The sequence below is a fragment of the Hipposideros armiger genome, unplaced genomic scaffold, assembly GCF_001890085.2.
Source record: "Hipposideros armiger isolate ML-2016 unplaced genomic scaffold, ASM189008v1 scaffold_588, whole genome shotgun sequence".
NCBI lineage: Eukaryota > Metazoa > Chordata > Mammalia > Chiroptera > Hipposideridae > Hipposideros > Hipposideros armiger.
Window position 1 is genome coordinate 4,298 of NW_017731938.1, and position 20,128 is coordinate 24,425.

Here is a 20,128-nt window from a genome sequence, read left to right on the forward strand (position 1 = left end):
AAAACAAAAACAACCATATTATGACCCTACTTGTAGATGTTTTATGTAATGAGAACTTAAAAGATGCAAAAATTCTTGCCCCACATCGTGAGCCCACATTAGAATGTTGGGATGCTGATGGATGTAGGCCGGTTTGTGGGAAAGCTGAGGGAACATGAGCGAACGCTGCTGTAATGTGGTACTATTTTACTATTTCATTTCTTTTATTTACAATTTTAATTGAGTTAGTTTTGCATGGTAATACATTACTATAGTGCAGACATCAAATGATGTAAAAGGTGTATTTTGGTAAGCCTTGCTTCCACCCATCCCTGTCCACCACATTCCTCCGACCTCACTGCCCCATAAACACCACTGTTTATTAGTTTCACCTGTTTCCTTAGGGCTAACCTGATTTGTTTAAACAATGATGATATTTAGCATCAATAGGAAACCAGGCAATCAGAAACGGAGGTTACTAATTGCTCCTTTTTTTTTGGTCTGCCTCTACTGAGGTACTTTCCTAAGAGGTTCATTAATAACATTGCCAAGGACAGCAAATGAGCTCTCTACAGAGAGCAGTGTTTCTGACTCTGGAGGGAGGAAGGAATATAATTCCTGTGTTACTCCTTTAAAAAAAAAATCACCTAGGGTTATGTTCTAATTAGACAATTGCTTTATCTGAAACATATTCAGTTTTCAGGATTAGGCAGAGCTAAACAATTGGGGGAAAAGAGGCCTTATAATCCTCATGACATCGCTTCTTAAAAGTTTTATTTTTTAAAAAAATTTCAATTATAGCTGACAGTCAATATTATTATTTTATATTAGTTTCAGGTGTACAGGGTAGTGGTTAGACATTTATATAATTTATGAAGTGATCCCCCTGATAAGTCTAGTACCTGCCTGGCACTATATATATAATAGTTATAATATTATTGACTATATTCCCTATACTGTACTTTACATCCCCATGATTGTTTTGTGACTCCAATTTGTACTTAATGCCTCCTCTCCTTTTTCATCCATTCCCCTAGCCTCCCTTCCCATCAGTTCCCATGGCATCACTTCACAGACTGTGTAGATGCGTGACCAATGCGTTGTACAACTGAAGCTGAAGTATAATAATATTGTATATCAACTATAAGAAAAAAATACATATGTAGTCACGGGAGGTGGAACGTAGCCTAAGAAAGATAGTCAATGGTATAGTAACAGCTATATAAGATGTCAGAGGGGCAGTAGCTTGGGGGAGGGGAGTTATCACTTTGTGAGGGGTGTAAATGTCTAACTAGTATGTTGCTTTGTACACCTGAAACTAATAAAAAAAAAATAAAAGAGGACGGGAAGAAAGTAATTTAAAAATTGAGAAGAGTCTGGTTTTCTTACTTACCTAAATCCTAACACATGGATTTCTTTGAATCCTGGAAGTTTCTTAAATACCTTTTGCATCTGCAGAGAGAAAAAAAAAATCTGAAATACTCTTTCTATTAGGTCAGATCTTACCTAACTATTTTTGATGAGTTAGGGGGAAAAAATGAAAATGGAAAATTGAAGCAATGATTGAGGCCAGATTTGTTCTTAGTTATTTCTAAAACTCAGAGGAAAGTGTTTTGCTATTTATTTAAAAGCTGTAAAGCTGTAATTGGATAGTTCTGACTTGCTTTAGTAGTTATTTTACATAAAATGTGAAATAACTTTAAGGTGGTACTTGGAAGAAAGTTTTTTTTTTTGCCACATTATTTTCATTTATACACACAGAGTAACTATAGTATTATATTTTCTGAATTGAACTATAGGATTTAGAAAATATCTACAACATTAAGGGAATTATTAAAGTCTAATGGCTGCTGTACCTAAATAAAATGTTAGAAGCAGATTCTAGTCAAATAGATGGGCTCTTAGGTTTATACGAACTTTACAGTAAATTTTCTTGACTATTCTGACCTTGCCAATGAAGCATATTATCAGAATATTTTACAATTTTATATTCAACTACTTTCCAACCCCCTCCAGTCTGGCTTCTGCTCCTGGATTCCCCCAGGATTGAGGGTTGTCTCCAGGTCATTGTCTCTTGGCCATCTCCAAATCCAGTGGCATTTTCCATTCGTTCTCCATGGTTTCCCTGCTTTATTCTGGTTCTTCTTCCACCTCTCTGACCACTTTCTCAGTCTTTATCCTATTCCTGTCTCTACTTCCTACTTTAAATGTAAGGTTTCTGAAAGTTTGTGTCCTCAGCCTCTTCATTTCACTCACTTTTTCATTTTCTCAGTAAGCTCGACTATAGGCTCTGTACTAGGCTCTTGGGACATACTGCCAAATAGGTGGACAGGCGCAGACCCATCCAACTTACTTGTATGAAGGTTGGGAGGCAAGACAAACCAAGAGGAAGAGATAGTAGTTTAGTAGAGAGGCTTGGATGGGAGGGGGAAAGTGAGGGAGGCTGAAGACATGAACAAGGATGCCACCTGGTCCTCCCTTCGCTGTGCCCACTTCCCTCTGCCTCCTCTTGGGGGGTCTTGTTTTCTCCCATGTCTTCAATGATCACCTGAGACACAGCTTTGAGTTCTCCACATGAATATCCCAACTAAATATGCCCAAACCAGAGTCATTCTCTTCCTTCCAAATCTGCCTTTCCTCCTGGGCTCTCTTTCTCCGTCAGGGCCCTGAACACCCATCATCTCCCATGCCGGAGAGCCCAGCATCCCCAGATACCTTCCCTATGTGCCCCTCACGTCCAGCCACTGAGTCCTGTTGGCTCAAATCCCACATGCCTTTCGTTTCCACCATGTTCTTATTCCATGTCCAACATACCCTCTGTATCTCCCTTCTGTATTACTGAAATGGTTTTCTGTGTGTGTGTGGCGGGGGGGGGGGGAGAGGAAGGATAAATTGTTTTGTGGGTGCATTGAGTGTCTCCTTGACTACAGTATTTTTCCAAGGTCATCATTCCATATCTGCTGCACATAATTAAAAATCTCTTGATGGGCTGCACTGCTTACTGAATAAGGTCCAATACTTTAGAATGGCATTTAAGACCCTCCACAATCTACCCCTCTATCTCCCAAGTACCTTACCATTTGCACTTCCTGCCATCATTACCCCCTTGGCCAGTATTGTGTCCTCTATTCATATTAAACTAACACCTGTCTCTCCCCAAATACAACATTTACTTCCTCCAGACATCTATACTTTTTTTTCCCTTTAGCCCAAGATGCAACTTCTACCCTCTGCTCATCGACTATCTTCCTGCACCCCCCAGTCTTTCAAAGCTAGCTCAAACATCTGTATTGAAAAGTGTTTGCAGGGTCCAAAAGTTGGGCTCAATTATTTATTCTCCCCTCTACTCTAGAACTTATTCCTGTATGTCCCATAAAATGGTCTATGAGATGCCTGTTGTCTCCCTCACTGAGATTATGCTCCTTGGGCTCAGGGATCATGTCTTACTTGTTCATCTTTATCTCCCTCCTTCCCTTCCAGTACCTAGAAGATTGTCATTCACATAGTAGGGACTCAGCACATTTTTTTAAATCGAGTTAGTGTATCTCATCTTCTCTACACTCATCAACATGCCATTGCCAACTCTACATTAGTTGTGGAGACTAGAGCACTGATGCGTAGATCAGCCCCAAATTACTTACATTAAGCTTTGGAGTGTACCATGGACCTTTCCCCCCAGCAGGCCAATTTACCTTCTAAATTATATTTTCTTGCACCAATATTAAAATAGTTTTTGTTCTCTGAGTGTATAGTAACTACAATGATGAGGACAGCTCAGCTTTTGGGTGATAAGGAGATAGCTGTATAGACCTGAGTTTAAATAGTGATTCTGTGACTTTCTAGTTGCATGTTGACCTTGAGTTTATTGCTTAATTTACCTGAATCTTGTTCTCCTTAACCAATGTGAGATAATAACACCTATATCATAAAGTTGTTGTAAGGACTAACTAGTAAGTGCCTGACACAATCGGCAGAGAGTCAGCGATATTGTATTATTTATTTACTATTCTCTATCTCTCCTACTGGATTACTCACTCCTTGATAGACCGATTTTCTTTTACCTTCTCAGTGGCCACATAGCATGGAGCCTGGCAAGGGCAGAGCAAGCCTTCAGTCAGTTGTTTTTGAAAGACTCAGTGGGGGGAAGGAGAGATGACAGTCCCCATAGGGGTCAGGGGCAGGGGGCTGGGTAATAAGGTTCTGTGTTTCCACTCCTACCAGGAGCGAGCTTAGAGACTTGATTCTGCAGGGCTGGTCTTTATTATGGGGGCAGGTGGGAAAGAGCTCTGTACATGCTTCAGGTCTGCTCTGGCCTCCTGTGAAATAGCTTTGGAGCCACAACATTTGTCAAGGTATTCTAGTTATAGCACCTAGGACTGAATGTTTAAGTGTGAGCTATAGTTTCCGGAGCAGAAGATTCAGACCTTGACTCATGCTTCCTTCTTGCCCAAGATCCCAGAGATGCTGGTAGACAAGTGAAAACAAACAGTCAAGCACAGAATTGCTGCCACATAAGCCCACAACTGTTAGCGTAGGCAGTGGGGTACATCGCTGGGGAGAGCCGTCCCTCCCCTCCAGGAGAGCTCACAGCACTGGCTGCAGTGGATGGGATTTATGGCTTTTGTCCATGCCCTCTTTGTGAACCTGTCTGTGATGGATTAAGAGTCAGCTTTGCTTAGGAGGGTGCACAAGGCATCTAGGGAGGAGATGACAAAAGCCTACAGTTAATTCTGCTAAATAATCTTCTGGGGACCTTCCAATCTTGGAGCACTAACCACTAAATTGCTAATTAAGTGCCCAGTTAACCTTATTAATAATACTAAATGCACAGGGGCCTCCCTGGTTCTGCTGGAATGTATGTTAACGGGGCTATAAAAAGGCAGCTGTATTGGGTTCTCATGAATGTTTGCACAGGAGCAAGCACTCAGACAGCAACTAAGCATTCCTTTTGACATTTGTATTAAATTGCTCATTAAGTTTATTGTGGAAATTAAATTACTGCAAAGCACTGACCATCAATTTCCGATTAGGTCCAAATGACTATGCTAATATAAGTGTTGGGCTATGGTGGGGCTGGTTGGTTATCTGAAGGCAGGCTGCTAGGTGTCCAGACTGCACAGGAGCCTGAGAGGGGAACAGATGCTCTAACAAGAGGGGCTGCATCTTAGAGAAGCCAGTGATCAGGCAAATGGAACCAGGAGCGCTGATGTGATAGGTCTCTGGAATAAGACCAAGCAAGACGTGCTCTTCTTTGGCTAATAAATATTTCAAAGGCTAGAAGAGACATGTTTATTTGATGATAATGCCAAAATCCTTCCCCCATAAATATTGGGGTAAAATAGGAATTAAAACATAGTGGCTAAGAGCAGGGGTTCTGGTGCCAGGCTGCCTACATTTGAATCTTGCCTCTACCAGTTAATAGACGTGACATTGTTGGGCATTTTAATTAATCTCCTTTTGCCTCAGTATTCTCACTTGTAAAAACTGGAAATAATGCTATTTAACTTAAAAGATCGTGTGAAAAATGAAATAAGCTAATACATATCAAACATTAAGGACAGTGGTATTATTTCTATACACAGTGTTTTAGACTTGGATAGGGACTGTGAGGTCACCTTTAATTTCTAAATGAGGACTCTAAGGTCAGGGTAGTGATCCCCAAATTCTCATGGCTAACACTTGGCAGGAACAAGACTAGAATTCAGATTTTTAAAAATATTGTAATTTATTTGCATCATTCTATTGCACCTTAGGTTGTTTCAGGTGCTTAAAAAATTAACAACAGGTAAGTTGGCCAATTATCCAATTTTGAAAATACTCTGATTATACTAAGGATTTGCTGAAGAGACAATTTCAGAGAACAAATAGAAAAGTTAACAGGCTATTTTTAAAATTCATTCTATCTAACAATCCATGTCTAGGTACTTCACTGGTTCGTAAACACCGCATACTGATACTTTCTCTTAGAAGTTTGTAAAAATGATTCTTTACATTTTATTGACAGAATGCTGATGCAGGGAGATGCTGGAGGTTAAGAATATCGTTTGCTTACTCACGTCCTCTCCAGCTGGGAGGAGGTAAGCATTGAATTCTCAAAGCATGAGAGGTAAGGGCCTGTTTGTTCCCTCACCATGCTGAGTAAGATGCTTGGGCACCCAGGCTGTCCATAAATGTTCCTGTTTGTTATCTCATGAGCGCTTCTGCTTTTAGTTGCATGTCTACATTACTGAGTAGTTAACTGCATCCCAAACTCTATATTACTGAGGTAAGTCTGCAGAGATGACAGAGACACTTCCTGCCCTCAAGGGACAGTGAGGGTGGTGGTAGGTGGGAGGAAAGGAGACAGCAAAGGCCATGGAAACAAACAATCTCAAGGCTGGGTGATAAGTGTTGTCACAACACTGGGTACCAGGTCTTAGCTTAGAGAAGAGGCACTGAACCCATAATGGGTAGAGGGAATTTTTCATGACATTAATAAAATGAAATCCAGGGAAGGCAGCCCATGTAAAGACTAAAGGTGAGGAAAGATTTGCAAGCAGCCTATATTTATGGAAAGTAGAGTGCAAAGGAGGGGGACAGTAAGGAACTGGTGTTAAGATGAGGCTGGAAAGAAAGGCAGGGGTCTTCTCATGGCATATAGATGCGACGTTCAGCATAGTAGTTTGCATTTATTCTGCAGGGAATGAAGAGCCTTTTAATTTAATCGGGCAAGGCAGATATGATGATGGTCAGAGATGGAAGAGACATCCTGGGTCAGCTCCTTACTTTAGTGATGGATGACATGGACAACATAACTACCTTCCACTTATCACCCATGAAAAATGCCATGTCTTTAAATTGCAGGAACTACAAATATGGAAATATTATGTAAGACAAAGTATTAGGGATTAAAAATTCATATTTCAACCCAGCAGGTTCCCAGCTGGTGCCCACATGGACATTTTAGACATATAGAATATCTGCTTAGTGACTTTCGGTTAAATGAGATTTAAAAGTCTACCAATATTTAAAGAAAATCTACATGTAAATGACTTTTAAGATGGAAAAGCAGAAATGGAAAACTTTCCTGGAGATCCGTTTGTCGTAACATTTTGGGATCAATTACAGTTTTTGATTTCTTTTCAGTGGTTAAAAATGAACGCCTGGTAATAAGAAGTTGGAACTGTTAGTCAAAAGGGTTTATGCCATGTTGTCTCCCAGGTTCTGAGTCATGACTTGGTCTGTGATTGTGTGTGGTGGGCTCACTCACCTGAACTTGAGACTTCACTGCTAGCTCCTGGTAATATGGGGACTGGGAGTCCGTGAGCTCTGACTTGAACTTATGGCTTGTCAGAGAGATGCTCAGCTCCACCTGCTGCACCAGTGGGCCCTTGGATGCCTCAGTGAATTCTATTTCTCTTTCCTAATTTGAAAAAAAGGTCTCCTATTAATATAAAACACAAGTAAATGGCTATATTATATATCATACATTGATCTTGTCTCAAGAAATGGATTAGGAAGTCTCTAGTGTTTTTAGAATAAAAGTCCTCTTAACTAGAAGTGGCTTAAGAATTTCATCAAGAGAAAAAGTACCAAAGATCCAATGAGCTAATTACATAGAATCTTTGAGAACACTGTCATTTTATGACTATGTGCTCTTCATGAAAGCGTTTACACACACACACACACACACACACAATTATATACTTTGCTGGAACATCACTAGGATTGTGCTATATCTTTGTATAACCTTATAAATACTTTTTGATGGGGACTAGAGTAGACAATATAAACTATGGATGCTGAGATATTATTTAATATACTCCTTTTTAGAAAGAGCCTAGGCTGGTTTAATAAGACTACTTGTGCTTAAATTTCACATTGAAACTCGTTAGAAAGCACTGTCGGTCAAGAGAGGGTTTGACATTTCTCTCAGAAGGAATGGCACCTTTGGGCCACCTTTGGAGGCATGTGGCTAGGAACAGCAGTACTGTTCTGATTTGGCCTTTGGTCACAAAGGACCAGCGGTCATCCTTCTTGTCCTTTGATTTGATAACAAGCAGGAGCTTCTCATTGTTCTTAACTCATGAGGGGTTCTCCTGGCACAGAACAAGCCTAGATCTGGGTTTCAACCTTGGGGTTTGACAGATTTTCAGCCTTGGGTACCCAGATGATCCTGAGATCTGCAGCTTTCTCAAAAGAGTAAAAAAATATGCCTGTGAAAAATGTACTGTCTCTGGTAATGTTCACAGTTTCTTATAGTGAAACTAGAGTTGTGGAAGCTGAGAGAACAACCAATGGAAAATGTCACGAGGGGCAAAACTCATGTGGGTGATGGCTGATCTAGTTTCTCCTCATTTCTTATCACAGACTCCCCTCTTCCATAGGTAGTGGACAGCGCCACAGTCTCTAACTTTAATAGGGTTCGTGGAGGACATTGATTCACACTTACCAGACTACTGATATTTGTTTATCAAAAAGGTCTTCATTCATTTATTCATTCATCCATTCATTCATTCATTCACTCATCCACTCACTCATCATCCATTCAAATAGTACACGCTGAGCATCTGTATGGGTATAGCACAGTGATAAGATCTGTGGGAAGTTGAAAGAAAAGCATGGCATATAGTATTATCCTCTAGAAATTTACCATTTCATTAGGCAGATTTGAAGTTCTCAAAAGACATTTAAATAAATTCTTTAGGTGTATTAGTGACAAGTCTCCTAAGTTACCCTCAATCACTGGATTAATTTTTCATGTCTCTCACTCAGCACCCTCAGTGACTCCCTATTACCTATGGGATAAAACCCAACTCTTTCCTGACATCAAGACTCTCTTCCATCTGAATCCAATCTGCTTAAACAGTTTTAGTCCGTCTCACTCCTCCTTGTCCTGACCAGCAAATGGTTCTCTTCGCTGTTGCTGAGACATAACATTGCTTGTGCTACTCTCTTGACTGGATAGCCTCCTCACTGCTCCCCAGACCCACCTCCAGCAATCACACACACGCCATTTTTTACTTCTTACACACACCTTTTTTTTACTTCTTATCAATATCTCATGGCTCATTTAAAATAATAACTCCTCTGACCCATCTAAGGTAGATAACTTTGCCTCCTCTGACCTCCTGTAGCAGCAGATAACATCTGAATTGCTCATTTGGTACCTATGATGTACTCACCTAGAATCTTCTTTTTATATGCTAATCCTGTCATCCCACATATAATCTCCTTGAATCCAGTATGATTCTCACACTTTGTGGAATTTCCCAAACTAAAATATATGAGGCCATTTATGTACAAAACTCTCAGGAAATACACGTGACTAGGGATCACATCCTTTGCAACCTGTTCCAATGTATCATTTTATTCCAGTCCATACATCTGACATCTTAAATCATAGCATTTAGACTATTTTGTTGTACTTATTTACATTAGAAATTTCTTAAAGGCAGGGACCACATCTTGTTCATCTTAGGATCTTTGGTGCATAGCCTAATGCCTGTCACAAAAGTGAATTTTAGTTAAATGTTTGCTGAATGGAAGAATAAGTAATAGATGCAGTTGGTAAAAAGGATGTTATAAGAAGGATGTGGTGAATGTGAAATAAAATATTCAGGGGATATTTACTTTAGAAGGAGGGAACTATATTAGATTTTGAAGAAGATGGGGACATAGGTAACGTGAGAAAAGAGAAGGCAAACTAGAGTTGTCTTAGAAATTTTATAGTGAATATGTTTAATCAATTATTATTTTCAACATCACTTTTCATTGTTGATAGAATAGTATGTTTGAGAAAAATAAAACATTTTTATTCTTTCATAACAATAGTTCCACGAAATCTGTAGCCATCTGGCCTAAAGGCCTGAGAGAGAGTGGCCATCAGGACTCCTATCCCTGAATTTTCATGTCTAGCTGGTGAGGCTGAATTTCCTGCCCTTACCATCTGCGCTTTGACCTTCACCTTGGATGGAAGTTCACAGGAAGAGGGAAGGCTAGAGAAGCCTCACAGGGCACAGGGCACAGGGCACGGCAGATGTGGTTGCAGTGGCGATGTAAGGATGCAAAGATCCAGGTTCTGACCCGCCACCCCCATCCTACGGCCCCTTCTGAGCCTGCTGCCCGCCTTGTGCTGCCACAGCCCACTGCTCAGTAGTAAGGAGGGCGTCGTTCCCCTACTTCGGTCTGGCTCAAAGCTTTTTTGAGGGGTTAAAAATGGCCCCCTTTGTTGATAACCAACATTAAATTCTGCAACAATCCTCTCATCCTGCATGTCTTTTCACTCAAACAGAGCGGCTGCCAGTGCTCCTGTTTGCCTGCAACACTGTTTACATTTTCTGTACTTGACATGCAGTATTTAGATCGTTTTGATATTCATCTGATCTGTTCACGCTGGACATGACTGAGAACAAAATTTCTTCCTTGTTGTCAGTATGAGATTACACTGCAGTGGAGAAAGAATCTGATTTCTTGATAGGTTCGTTCATTCATTCATTCATTGATCCATTCATTCTAAAGCTTGGTGAGCACCTGCTGTATATAATTATCTGTTAGGTACCTGCCTTCCTGGAATTTATAATTAAGTTATTTCTTGCAATTCCTCTACCTTATCCTAGTTTTCAATCTGTTTTTGCCCCTCAGTCTCTAGGAAGAAGCGACAATATTGAGTAGGACGAAGTCACTGGCTCTTAATTCGAGTGATAAAAATGCAGCACTGATAATGTATTCTAAAGGCAGATCCAAGGTCATGGCTATAGAATGGCCAGTCCATCCATTCTCTTATTCTGTTTTATTAATAAAACAAAAACAGGCACGTGAGGAGCTAGATTGACCCTCAGAACTTCTTACTATTGTAGGCATCTTGGTGTTGTTGAGGAGTGTGTCATCAGGAGTGAGAGGAAAGGGCCAGAGTGAGTCACCGGTAAGATCTGGGGAAGTTAAAAAAACAACAGGCACAAAAACTGAGACTGGAGTAGTTTACATTAGAACAAGGTCACAATTCATATGCTTTTTTTTGTCATTCTAGAATTTACAGATGTTAGATGCATTCTGAGCTCGTGTTTATTTTAAGATCACATAAATGCAGAGGGTGCCAAAAAAATGTATATACATTTTAAGAAAAGAAAAAACGATATTAATATTGTAATACTCAATATATATCAATAACAAAAGATGAATACGAGTCATGTGTATATATATTTTTGGCACCCCCGGTATGTTCTTGAGCAAAATATGACTCTCACTCTTGATCCCGCTTCTTCATTCTTCCTTTCTAGGACCCAAGTTTGCTGTTCTAGATGTGTTGAAGTGAAATGGTTTTACCTAAAGAGATCTGGTTAATTTTCCTTTTTGTGACTATATAAAGGCTGCATAGACAGATATTTATCTTAAATTTGTTTGTTTTAAAATATTGGTAATGATTGCCTCCAAGTTGTACGATTATGGGCAATTTGGTTTTACCTTTATTCTTTTCTAGATTTTCCAAGTTAGGTCTGGCCGAGTGGCTCAGTTAGTTAAGAGCTCACTTAAGGGGCTGGCTGAGTGGCTCAGTTGGTTAAGAGCTCGCTCAAGAGTGAGAACTCTGAGCAACAGTGGTTTGATTCTCGGCCTGAGCTGAGCTGCCAACAGGTGGCAGGATGGCTCAGCTAAAAAAAAAAAAAGAAAGAAAGATTTTCCAAGTTTTATACAATAAATATAAATCATTTGTAAGGTTAGAAATGCAAGTTAGTTTTGAGACAGGACATTATAAACTTTGTTGACTTCAAGTAAGGCTTGCTTTTGAAATATTAATACAATGCTTTTGTGATGATTTGAAGTAAGGTTCTGAAGCAGACAAAAGGAGACCTAAGCTTACCTGTTGAAAACACAGAGGTTTCATGTGGCTCTCCTAATATCTCTTCTGTGGATAGTTCATCTTTTCTATTAGCAAAACAGAGAAGAAAGAAGAGGTGCTGAAAAGGAGCTTGAGGACAACAGGGGAAATGCATTTAAATTTGCCTATATTCAATAGACCTAAAAATTAGAGAAAAAATGTACTGTAAAACTGGGTTTACCTGTTTTTTCATTATAGAAGTAATCTTCTAATATGTTTTCATTGAGACAAAATTCAAACAACCCCTCAAAATGGTTATGTTTGACCCCAGGGCTTTTCATAAGCAGCTTGGCTTTTTGTGGTCCTGGGGGTCATTTCTCTAGTAGGCAAAAATGGTTTTGGGGCCTGATATTTTATAGTCCCTTGTGCTTAAACTGTGTCCTTGACATCAAAGGTAATCGATGACATGATCTATGGCTGAAATATTCTTGCTAAAATCTCAGACCTTCAAACCTGTAAATCCAAAGAGTCATTAAGTTTGTCTAATAAAGTAACTCTGTGGTTACAGTAATGAGAGAAAAATAGATTTCTGTATAATGCAGATATATTAAATCTCTATTTTGGACATAACCATTGCCTGCAATGGTAACTAGCCAGGAAGATGTGGGTTGGTTTGCAGTGCTATGGAGTGGCAGTGTGGAATATATTCTGAGGGCAGACTTAAGGTCATGGTTATAGAATTGACTATATATAATGTAGGCCCATTCTAGGAAGCTTTATTTAGAAAGAAATAGCAGCAGTCATGTCTTTTGACGCTCACTAAAAGATTTGTTACTATAAGTTAGGAGGTCCCAAAGAATTGTGTCTGTGTTTGTACAATACAGTCGTAACAGTTGAGCAATATAGTTGATACAATTTTCTGTGGCTCATGATGATGGAAGACCAAAGGGAATGGCTAGGTACTCTGTTGTTGTAGAGTCATAGAAATTGGCCATGGCCAATAGGACCATCTATATATTTCTACCACACTCAATTCTGCAAAAGTGCTAATAGGGATAATGTACAAAATGTATCAATTAGCCTGGCATAGCTCTGGCCAATTAGAATGGGTGTTAGTTGTAAACATGGATGATTATATTGGTGAACACAGGCTAAATTAAACTAATTTGGAATTAGCTATTCTTGGTTGTTTTTGTTGGTATTATGCTATGTGTTTAATAAATAGTTTTTATGGAGGTAATATTTAGGAAACTCTCATATCAAATATTATAGCATTTGTAACTTAGACAATTTTCTTTCTCTTTTTTTACTTTATAGAGCTTTGGTTCTAATAAGGTCTCCTTTCTCCTGTTATCATTTTAGTATCCTTGTTTTACCTTGTAAAAAAGAAAATAACCAAGAAGAGAAGTTCTTAAAATGCTGGCTGCTGCCTTAGTTACAGGTCAACAGCTTGGGCTGGTGTGCTTCTGCCACTATGCCGGCAATCTAGACCATCACTGAGGAGCTAGAATTTGGGAAGCTAGGCTGTTGGGTTGTTCCACTGGCTATTATTTTAAAGTCATTTGAAACTGGCAGATTCATGGGCAAGTCAGGTGAGAAATTTTTCTGTTTTCTCTACTTGGAAAGGTTTGAAGTAAAAGAGAGGTTGTTTTCCTCTTTTCTTTCTTTTTTTAAAAAAACAACTTGGCAACAATAGGTAGTGTAAAATATTTATCTATTGTTCCTTCTTTCTCTCTTGCAATGCTGGTAGGTATATGAGTACATACAATGATTCTATTTCTTTCTCTTTCTGGCTTGGATAATCATTTCCTGCAAATTTTTAATGTTTTTCTATCAAGTCCGAGTACATTCTGTTGAATTCTTTCTTATGAATGGCCTCTACTTTCTTTTTCTTTTTGGAAAATGGACGAGTGGTATTATCCTGTATTTAAATCAGAGGAGTCAATATCTCTGTGTTTCATGAACAGTACTAATGCTCTAGTACTATTTTCCTAGGTCACATTATTTCTTTTGGCAATAACTTTTAAAAATTTATGAAAGTGTGGCTAGATAGACATATTAAGGACAGTTATATATTATAAATATATGAAAACTTTGCTCAGTTCTGTAGCAGTTGGTGGAGAAATATAAAACAGTTCCTGCCCTGGAGGTATTTACACTCTCATAGGAAACAGGTTAAAGCAAGGAAATGTTAAATAAAATATAAGTGCCAAAAAGAACACAAAACTCAAAGCAGGGAGAGATTGTGCCAGGCTCAAATGTCACGTTAAGACATCATGAGGAGGCGGGACTCCACTTGGAGCCTGAAAGGGGAGTAGGATTTAGAGTTGGAGTGGAGAAGGTAGGTTCTTCCAGGGAAGAGAGAAAGACTTGGAGTCAGAGTGTGGGATGAATAAGGTAGGGTCTCTGTGCAGTGAGGAAGTGGCATGGTGACAGCCAGCAGTGGGATCATGGGAAAGGCAAAGTGGGAAAGGTCAGGGGCTCAAGGGCCTTGATTCATTAGCTTGGCCTCTGCCTCAGTGAAGGTCCTGGCAGGAAGCAGGTGGTTCACTCATAGTGGGGTAATTTGAGCAAAGTTTAATAAAGAGATTATTACTAAGTTGTGGAAAGAATATAACAGCAACCACTCCTGAGGCAGGATGGGTGAAAGCATGGAGCAGTTATCGCAAGCTAGAGACAGATAAAGCTCTGTGGAGAGGGCTGCTTCACGAGCTGAAGTTGGAGAGCAGTAGCCCTCAGACTTTGCAGGTTGGGGGGAGAGGAGGTGATACATTTGCTCATCTCATTTTCCTCCCTTACTCTGATATCTTACTCCCTATTGGCTGACACTACTCAGAAGTCAGGGTAGAGGGGATGCCAGGGTTTCAGTCTTTCCTGCTCGGCCTTCTGCACAGAACAGGTGGGGAAATATAGGGAGGGGATATTTAGGGCAAGAGGAAAAGTGGGAATCTCTTGGAAGCCACTGAACAGGGCTCAATGTAAGAAAAGGACTATTTCAGACATAACAATCCTGCAGCAGTTAGGCACATTCAGGTGAGGAAGAGGTTAGAGCCAAGGAAATCTGTTAGGGAGATCAGATTTGACGGTTTTCCTGTGTAAATTAATACAATCCTGGATTAGGCTGTTGGCAAAGGGAATAAAAATTAAGGAACAAATGTGAAAAGCATGATAAAGAATTATCAGTAATCATACAGCCAAATTTGTGTCTCTCTCTATAGTATTATTATCTTTAGATTTAGATTTCTGAATGTTATAAAATGTATGTAATTTGTGAGGTTAGAGTTGGCAATGGCGTCACTCTTCTTTAATTATTTTATCTAATCTATCTTTCCTTTCTTTTCTTTTACATTTTGATTTTCTTATTTGATATACATTTCCTGTTGAGGACATAGCTCATTGGTTCAGTAATTTAGTTTGAGAAATACTAACACTTTACAGAATGTCAAAAGAGAGTTCAAAATTCAGGTTGCTCTCTGTATTAAATATTTTCCTGATGTAACTAATAATTTATTGTAAATTCTAAAAATCATACTATTTAAATTGCTGTATAGCTTTTAAGTGAGAGCATATTTTAGATATTTATCACATGGTAATGAGTTCATTTCATCTGAAAACAGAGTGCAAACATATATCTCAATCTATAAGGTCTAACCATTTCTCTTCTTATATTCATTTATCTTTAGGACAATAATGTATAAATTGTCAGAATAACCTACACAGATCTCAGTGGTTGACTTAATAATCATAAAGGTACAATAGCTGAGACTCACTCCATTATGTGATATTTCAAAAGTCGAGAACATGCAGTACTCTATTTTGGGTACTTACCTCTCAGGGAAGTGTCTCTGTTTTATTCTCTGCAGAAAGAAAAAAAGTAATTTTACCAAGAGATAATGCCAACTGAAGAGCTAAAGTCTATTTTCATTCCCTTTTCCTTTAACTTCACTTCAACCTGCCTGTACAATGTTATTCTGTAAGAACAACACTCCTGTTGGCCTTATCATATATCTCCAAGCAACCCTTTTGCTGTGGAAAGCAATTAAAAAGGGGCAGGAGGTCTGGGAGCTCTTCGGGCAGTGTTCCAAACATAGAGGCTTTAGGCTCACCTGCTGTAGAATAGCCAGGTGCTCCTGGGAGTGGCTGAAGTTTTTCCCAATGTCAAAGAGGCAGAAAGTCTCCCGCTGGCAGATGCTGACCCAGTCCTGGTACTCGCCTGTGTCAGGGATCCGATCCAGAAAGATTCGATATGCTTCCCACACTGCTTCCTGACACACTGCAATGCAGCACCATTAGGAGTAGAAGATCTCACAACCCAAGCACATTCTTATAGCATGGAAAGCCCTTTTAGGGCTTATGTTGACATGCAATTCATAGCCCATAGAAATGAATTCATTTAACAACTATTTGTTGAGCATCCATATGTGCTATGGAGAAAAATAAAAGAAGATAGAAAATATGTGTGTGTGTGCGTGTGTGCTTGTGTGTGTGTGTGTGTGTGTGTGTGCGCGCGTGTAGGACAGCAATTTAAAGTAGGGCGGTTGAGGAAAGCCTCATTATAAAGGTGACTTTTGAGCAGTTTGGGAAAAGGCCCCAAGGTTGAACAATGATATGAGCATTGAAGGAACAGCAAGGAGGTCAGTGTGGCCAGAGCAAGGTTGAGAGTATCAGAGGATGAAGACAGAAGGATGTGGAGAGAGGGCCACAAATTGTGTTGGTCCTCCCTTCCTCCACCTTGGTCTCTTTCTCCTAGTCCCAATATCAAAAGCTAAATGTCTCTTTCACATGAATGTGACTTAGAGAAAGTTAAATACAGGGAGTCCTCATGCTTGCGACTCCGTGTGTCCACAAACCAGCAACATCACCTTCCCAGGGAACTTGTTAGAAGTGCAGATACTCAGATCCCGCACCAGACCTGCTTTCAGAATCTGCATTTTAGTAAGATTCCCAGGTAATCCACTTGCACTTTAAAGTTCTAGAAGCACCCGTCTAAACAACATCTAGGCAACACCCCCAATGTACAGATAAGAAAAATGAGGTGACATGCTCACTCACAGCCACCGTTGGTGGCAGAGCAGTTAGAACCCAGCATCCTGACTCCCATCTCAGTGTGCTATCTCTCCATCTAATGTGTGCCTTACCCTGCGGTGGACATTTTCACATTCCATGTAATCCTCCCTAATGTGAAGAACCACCTCGAGTATGTCTGGCCTCCAGGGAATGTGTTCCCTGGGGTTCTTGCTACATCTTTGAACAGCCTAGGGTCTGACATTCAGCAGAAAGTCCTAGGCTTCGTGGTCAGATTCAGGCAGTGGCCAGCAACCATGGGATGACAGGAAGCAAGACTTGGGATTGCTCTGAAATCCCTGTGGCAAGCCTTCCCAGTAGATTCAGAGAAAGATGGTGCAGAACAGGTAACTCCAAGGGTTAGAAAAATCCAACTTTCAGAAGTTTTTAGGCTCTCTCCTGCCCTGAGGTCCTTTGGGGCCTCCACTTTCAAAGGTTCTTTTGATGCCAAGGTAAAGACAAGGGACCCTCCCAGTGGGCACAGAAGGATTCTATACCTCCTGGCATCTGTTAAGCTTCCAGGAGACTAGCAAAATGATATCAGGGGGCGCACCAAAAAAAGCTGCCTCTCAAAATGAGCCTAAAGAAAAGCTACTATTTCCTGTTTTAGTCGATCCCTATAAGCTACAATGCTCCAGGGAGATCATTCTTCAAGCAGTTTCAGATATTCGTGCTTTGGGGAGAAAGTTCTGTCAGAGGCATTGTGAAAAGTAGGTTTTAATGGGGATGGGAGTGTTCTGTGCCTCTGAGGTAGAAGAAAAGGCAGTAGGCAAAGGAACAGAGCTAGGAAGATGCAGGCACCAAAAACAAGCCTTAAATGGAAATAAAAGGAAAATTTAATCTGAGACCAAAAGCAACACAAGTGTGTGTGTGTGTGTGTGTGTGTGTGTGTGTGTGTGTGTGTGTGTCAAACTGGTAAATGAAGGATTATCCCATCATGTCCTCCCAGATGCTTCACACATGGACATTGTTAGTGAAAGTCAACAATGCTAAGCCCTCAAAGGCAAGGCTAGTTTATTTTATGTATTGTTTGTATCTGGCACTCCAGCAGGTTTTGAACTAAACTAGCAGGTACATTGGGGGAACATGGAAGGGCAAAATAACATCCCCCAAGAGAGTGTAGGGTATGTAGGGAAGAAGGAAAGCAAGGGCAGCAGGTTTGCTTGGACTAGACCCACAGCTCCTAGAGTTTGAACAAATGTTTCCTTCTTGCACAGCATGTAGACTCTTGACTAGAGATGAAGATCTAAAGACTACATAATGATTGGTATTGGGAAAGGCATTAAAACTCTCTGATCCTTGCCTGGCAGGAGAGAGATCATGTTCACAAACATGGGTTTTCTAGTAAGAGATTATTATATTGGTTTCCAGGTGTGCTGACCCCTGTTACTTTCTCAAATGTGGAAAAATCATTGCACATTTGAGATGGTGGGGACTGTACCTACTTCTGGCTTTGTTTGGGTTCTGGTCAGGTTGCTGCTGCTAAATGAACTGAGCCTTTGTGGTTTGGAATTCTCTTTGCCTCTTAAAACAGAGAGCTAAGAGAAATCCAGACATAGAATAAGTGGGGATTCAGGGAGAATAAAGCATAGGAGTTTAAGTTTCTAAAGTGGGCTTCTATCACTTTGTTCTCCCCCACAATCCCTTTCTCAGCACAGTAGTCAAAGATTCTTTAAAAAATAATGTGATGTCAGATTGTGCCCCAAAGCCTTCAATTGTTCTCCATTCCTCTAGAGATAAAAAAATCAATATAATTGCTTATGAAATAATTCATCTAACTTTTTTTCCCACTTAGTCCCATAAATAATTTTTAAATGGTGCACACCTTTGCAAGCTTTTCAGTTGATATCTAAAACTTTTATACTTGGATAAGTTTAAACACTTGGTTAAGATGTCACTTTTGGTGTGTTGTAAATGTTGATACTGAAAATAAAACAAAAATTAGAGCTTTCATATATATCCAGTGCAATCTACCATAGCCACTGAATACTTGCCATCAAATACTAGTAAGGAATACAGGAAAGAACTCTTCTTAACAGTAGGAAATGTCACGTAATTCCTTTTCTCCATATACCCACATTTCCTTTCTACTTCCCACTTCAGTTGTACCTAATGTAATTTATTTTAAGCTTGAAAGTCTATTATTGGTTGTTCTAAAATACTTCTCAGTAACAAAAGTTTACATAAATTGAAATTGTGTATATATTTTTTAATTTCCTGTGACTGTAGGCTTTTTGTGTACAAAGAAATTTCTTCTGGATTAATTTGCATTTGTAATTACATTTAATATATAATTGGTTTACACAAATAGATATAAATTTGACAAAAAGTAAAGTAAGTTGCTATTAATGGATAGATATAAGATCAGACACTGGATTTCTGGGTACTAGTGTATATGAATACAAAATTAGGAACAAAGCTCTGGAAACGGCCAGTTTAAATGAAGGGCTCATAGCTAAAGCTTCATTAGCTTCGGCCTCTGAATAGATGGCATTTCTTTGGTATTATTCCTCTATTAGTTCATGTAATATTACTTATTATTCATATTAAATATTGTTAAAATAATTTTATCCCTATTCTTTTACCTAGTTTCACTGAGAAAAATTGTTACATAAATCAATAGGTAGGAACAGAGGGGGTTTTGTTATAGTAGTATCCTTATTCTTTAAGTTCCTTTGGCATTATATACTAACAATCACATCATGAGCTGTCATCATTATTTTTAATGATCTGTCAGCTGTCAACTCCATCAGGACTCCTAATGTGTTAAAAGCAAAGAATGAGAAACCACCTTAATTGCACAGATGTGTGTTATCCCTCAACTAAGTTACTTGCTTTCTTAACCTCAAGGATGATTTCAAATCATCCCTTTGTGCGGCAACCTAGGGACACTGTGCCACAGGAAGATTAGGCATCAATGAATGGGGAGAAAATGATGACCAAAAGGAAAGTGAAGGAGGAAAGGTGTGCCCTTAGACAGGCCAATGTTAGGAAAGCATGATAAGAAAGTTGAAACATAGAAATTGATTTTATTTAAACTGTTTGTGCACCTGTTTATCCCTTGGAAAGTCTTCAAATACAGCAGGTATCTACTCCAAGTTTGAAGTCTACTGGTCTAGTAGGGAGGAAGGCAGACAGAGAGACATGGGGGGTGGGTAGTTTAAACGGAGGCTGTTGCAAAGGAGGGAGTTTTCCTGGGTAGGAGCACAGGATTCGCCCTGGGAGACAACCATAAACAAACTTGTTTCTTCTGTGTCTCTGCTTTGGGATCAGCATGTTTATGATTTTACA

The 20,128-nt window shown here is 39.6% G+C and overlaps 1 protein-coding gene across 1 annotated transcript in view; it reads right to left on the bottom strand.

Annotated features, from left to right (window-relative positions):
* The window catches only part of LOC109371722 (interphotoreceptor matrix proteoglycan 1-like), a 56,368-nt gene that overhangs the window by 4,166 nt on the left and 32,074 nt on the right, over positions 1 to 20,128 (bottom strand). The window contains exons 3-10 of the mRNA XM_019624402.1: positions 15,880 to 16,046; positions 15,602 to 15,630; positions 11,816 to 11,880; positions 10,810 to 10,889; positions 7,229 to 7,381; positions 1,373 to 1,431; positions 466 to 480; positions 306 to 311 (exon numbers count right to left, since the gene is read on the bottom strand). Coding sequence (XP_019479947.1) covers positions 306 to 311; positions 466 to 480; positions 1,373 to 1,431; positions 7,229 to 7,381; positions 10,810 to 10,889; positions 11,816 to 11,880; positions 15,602 to 15,630; positions 15,880 to 16,046 — 574 coding nt within the window. The remainder of the gene's footprint in view (positions 1 to 305; positions 312 to 465; positions 481 to 1,372; positions 1,432 to 7,228; positions 7,382 to 10,809; positions 10,890 to 11,815; positions 11,881 to 15,601; positions 15,631 to 15,879; positions 16,047 to 20,128) is intronic.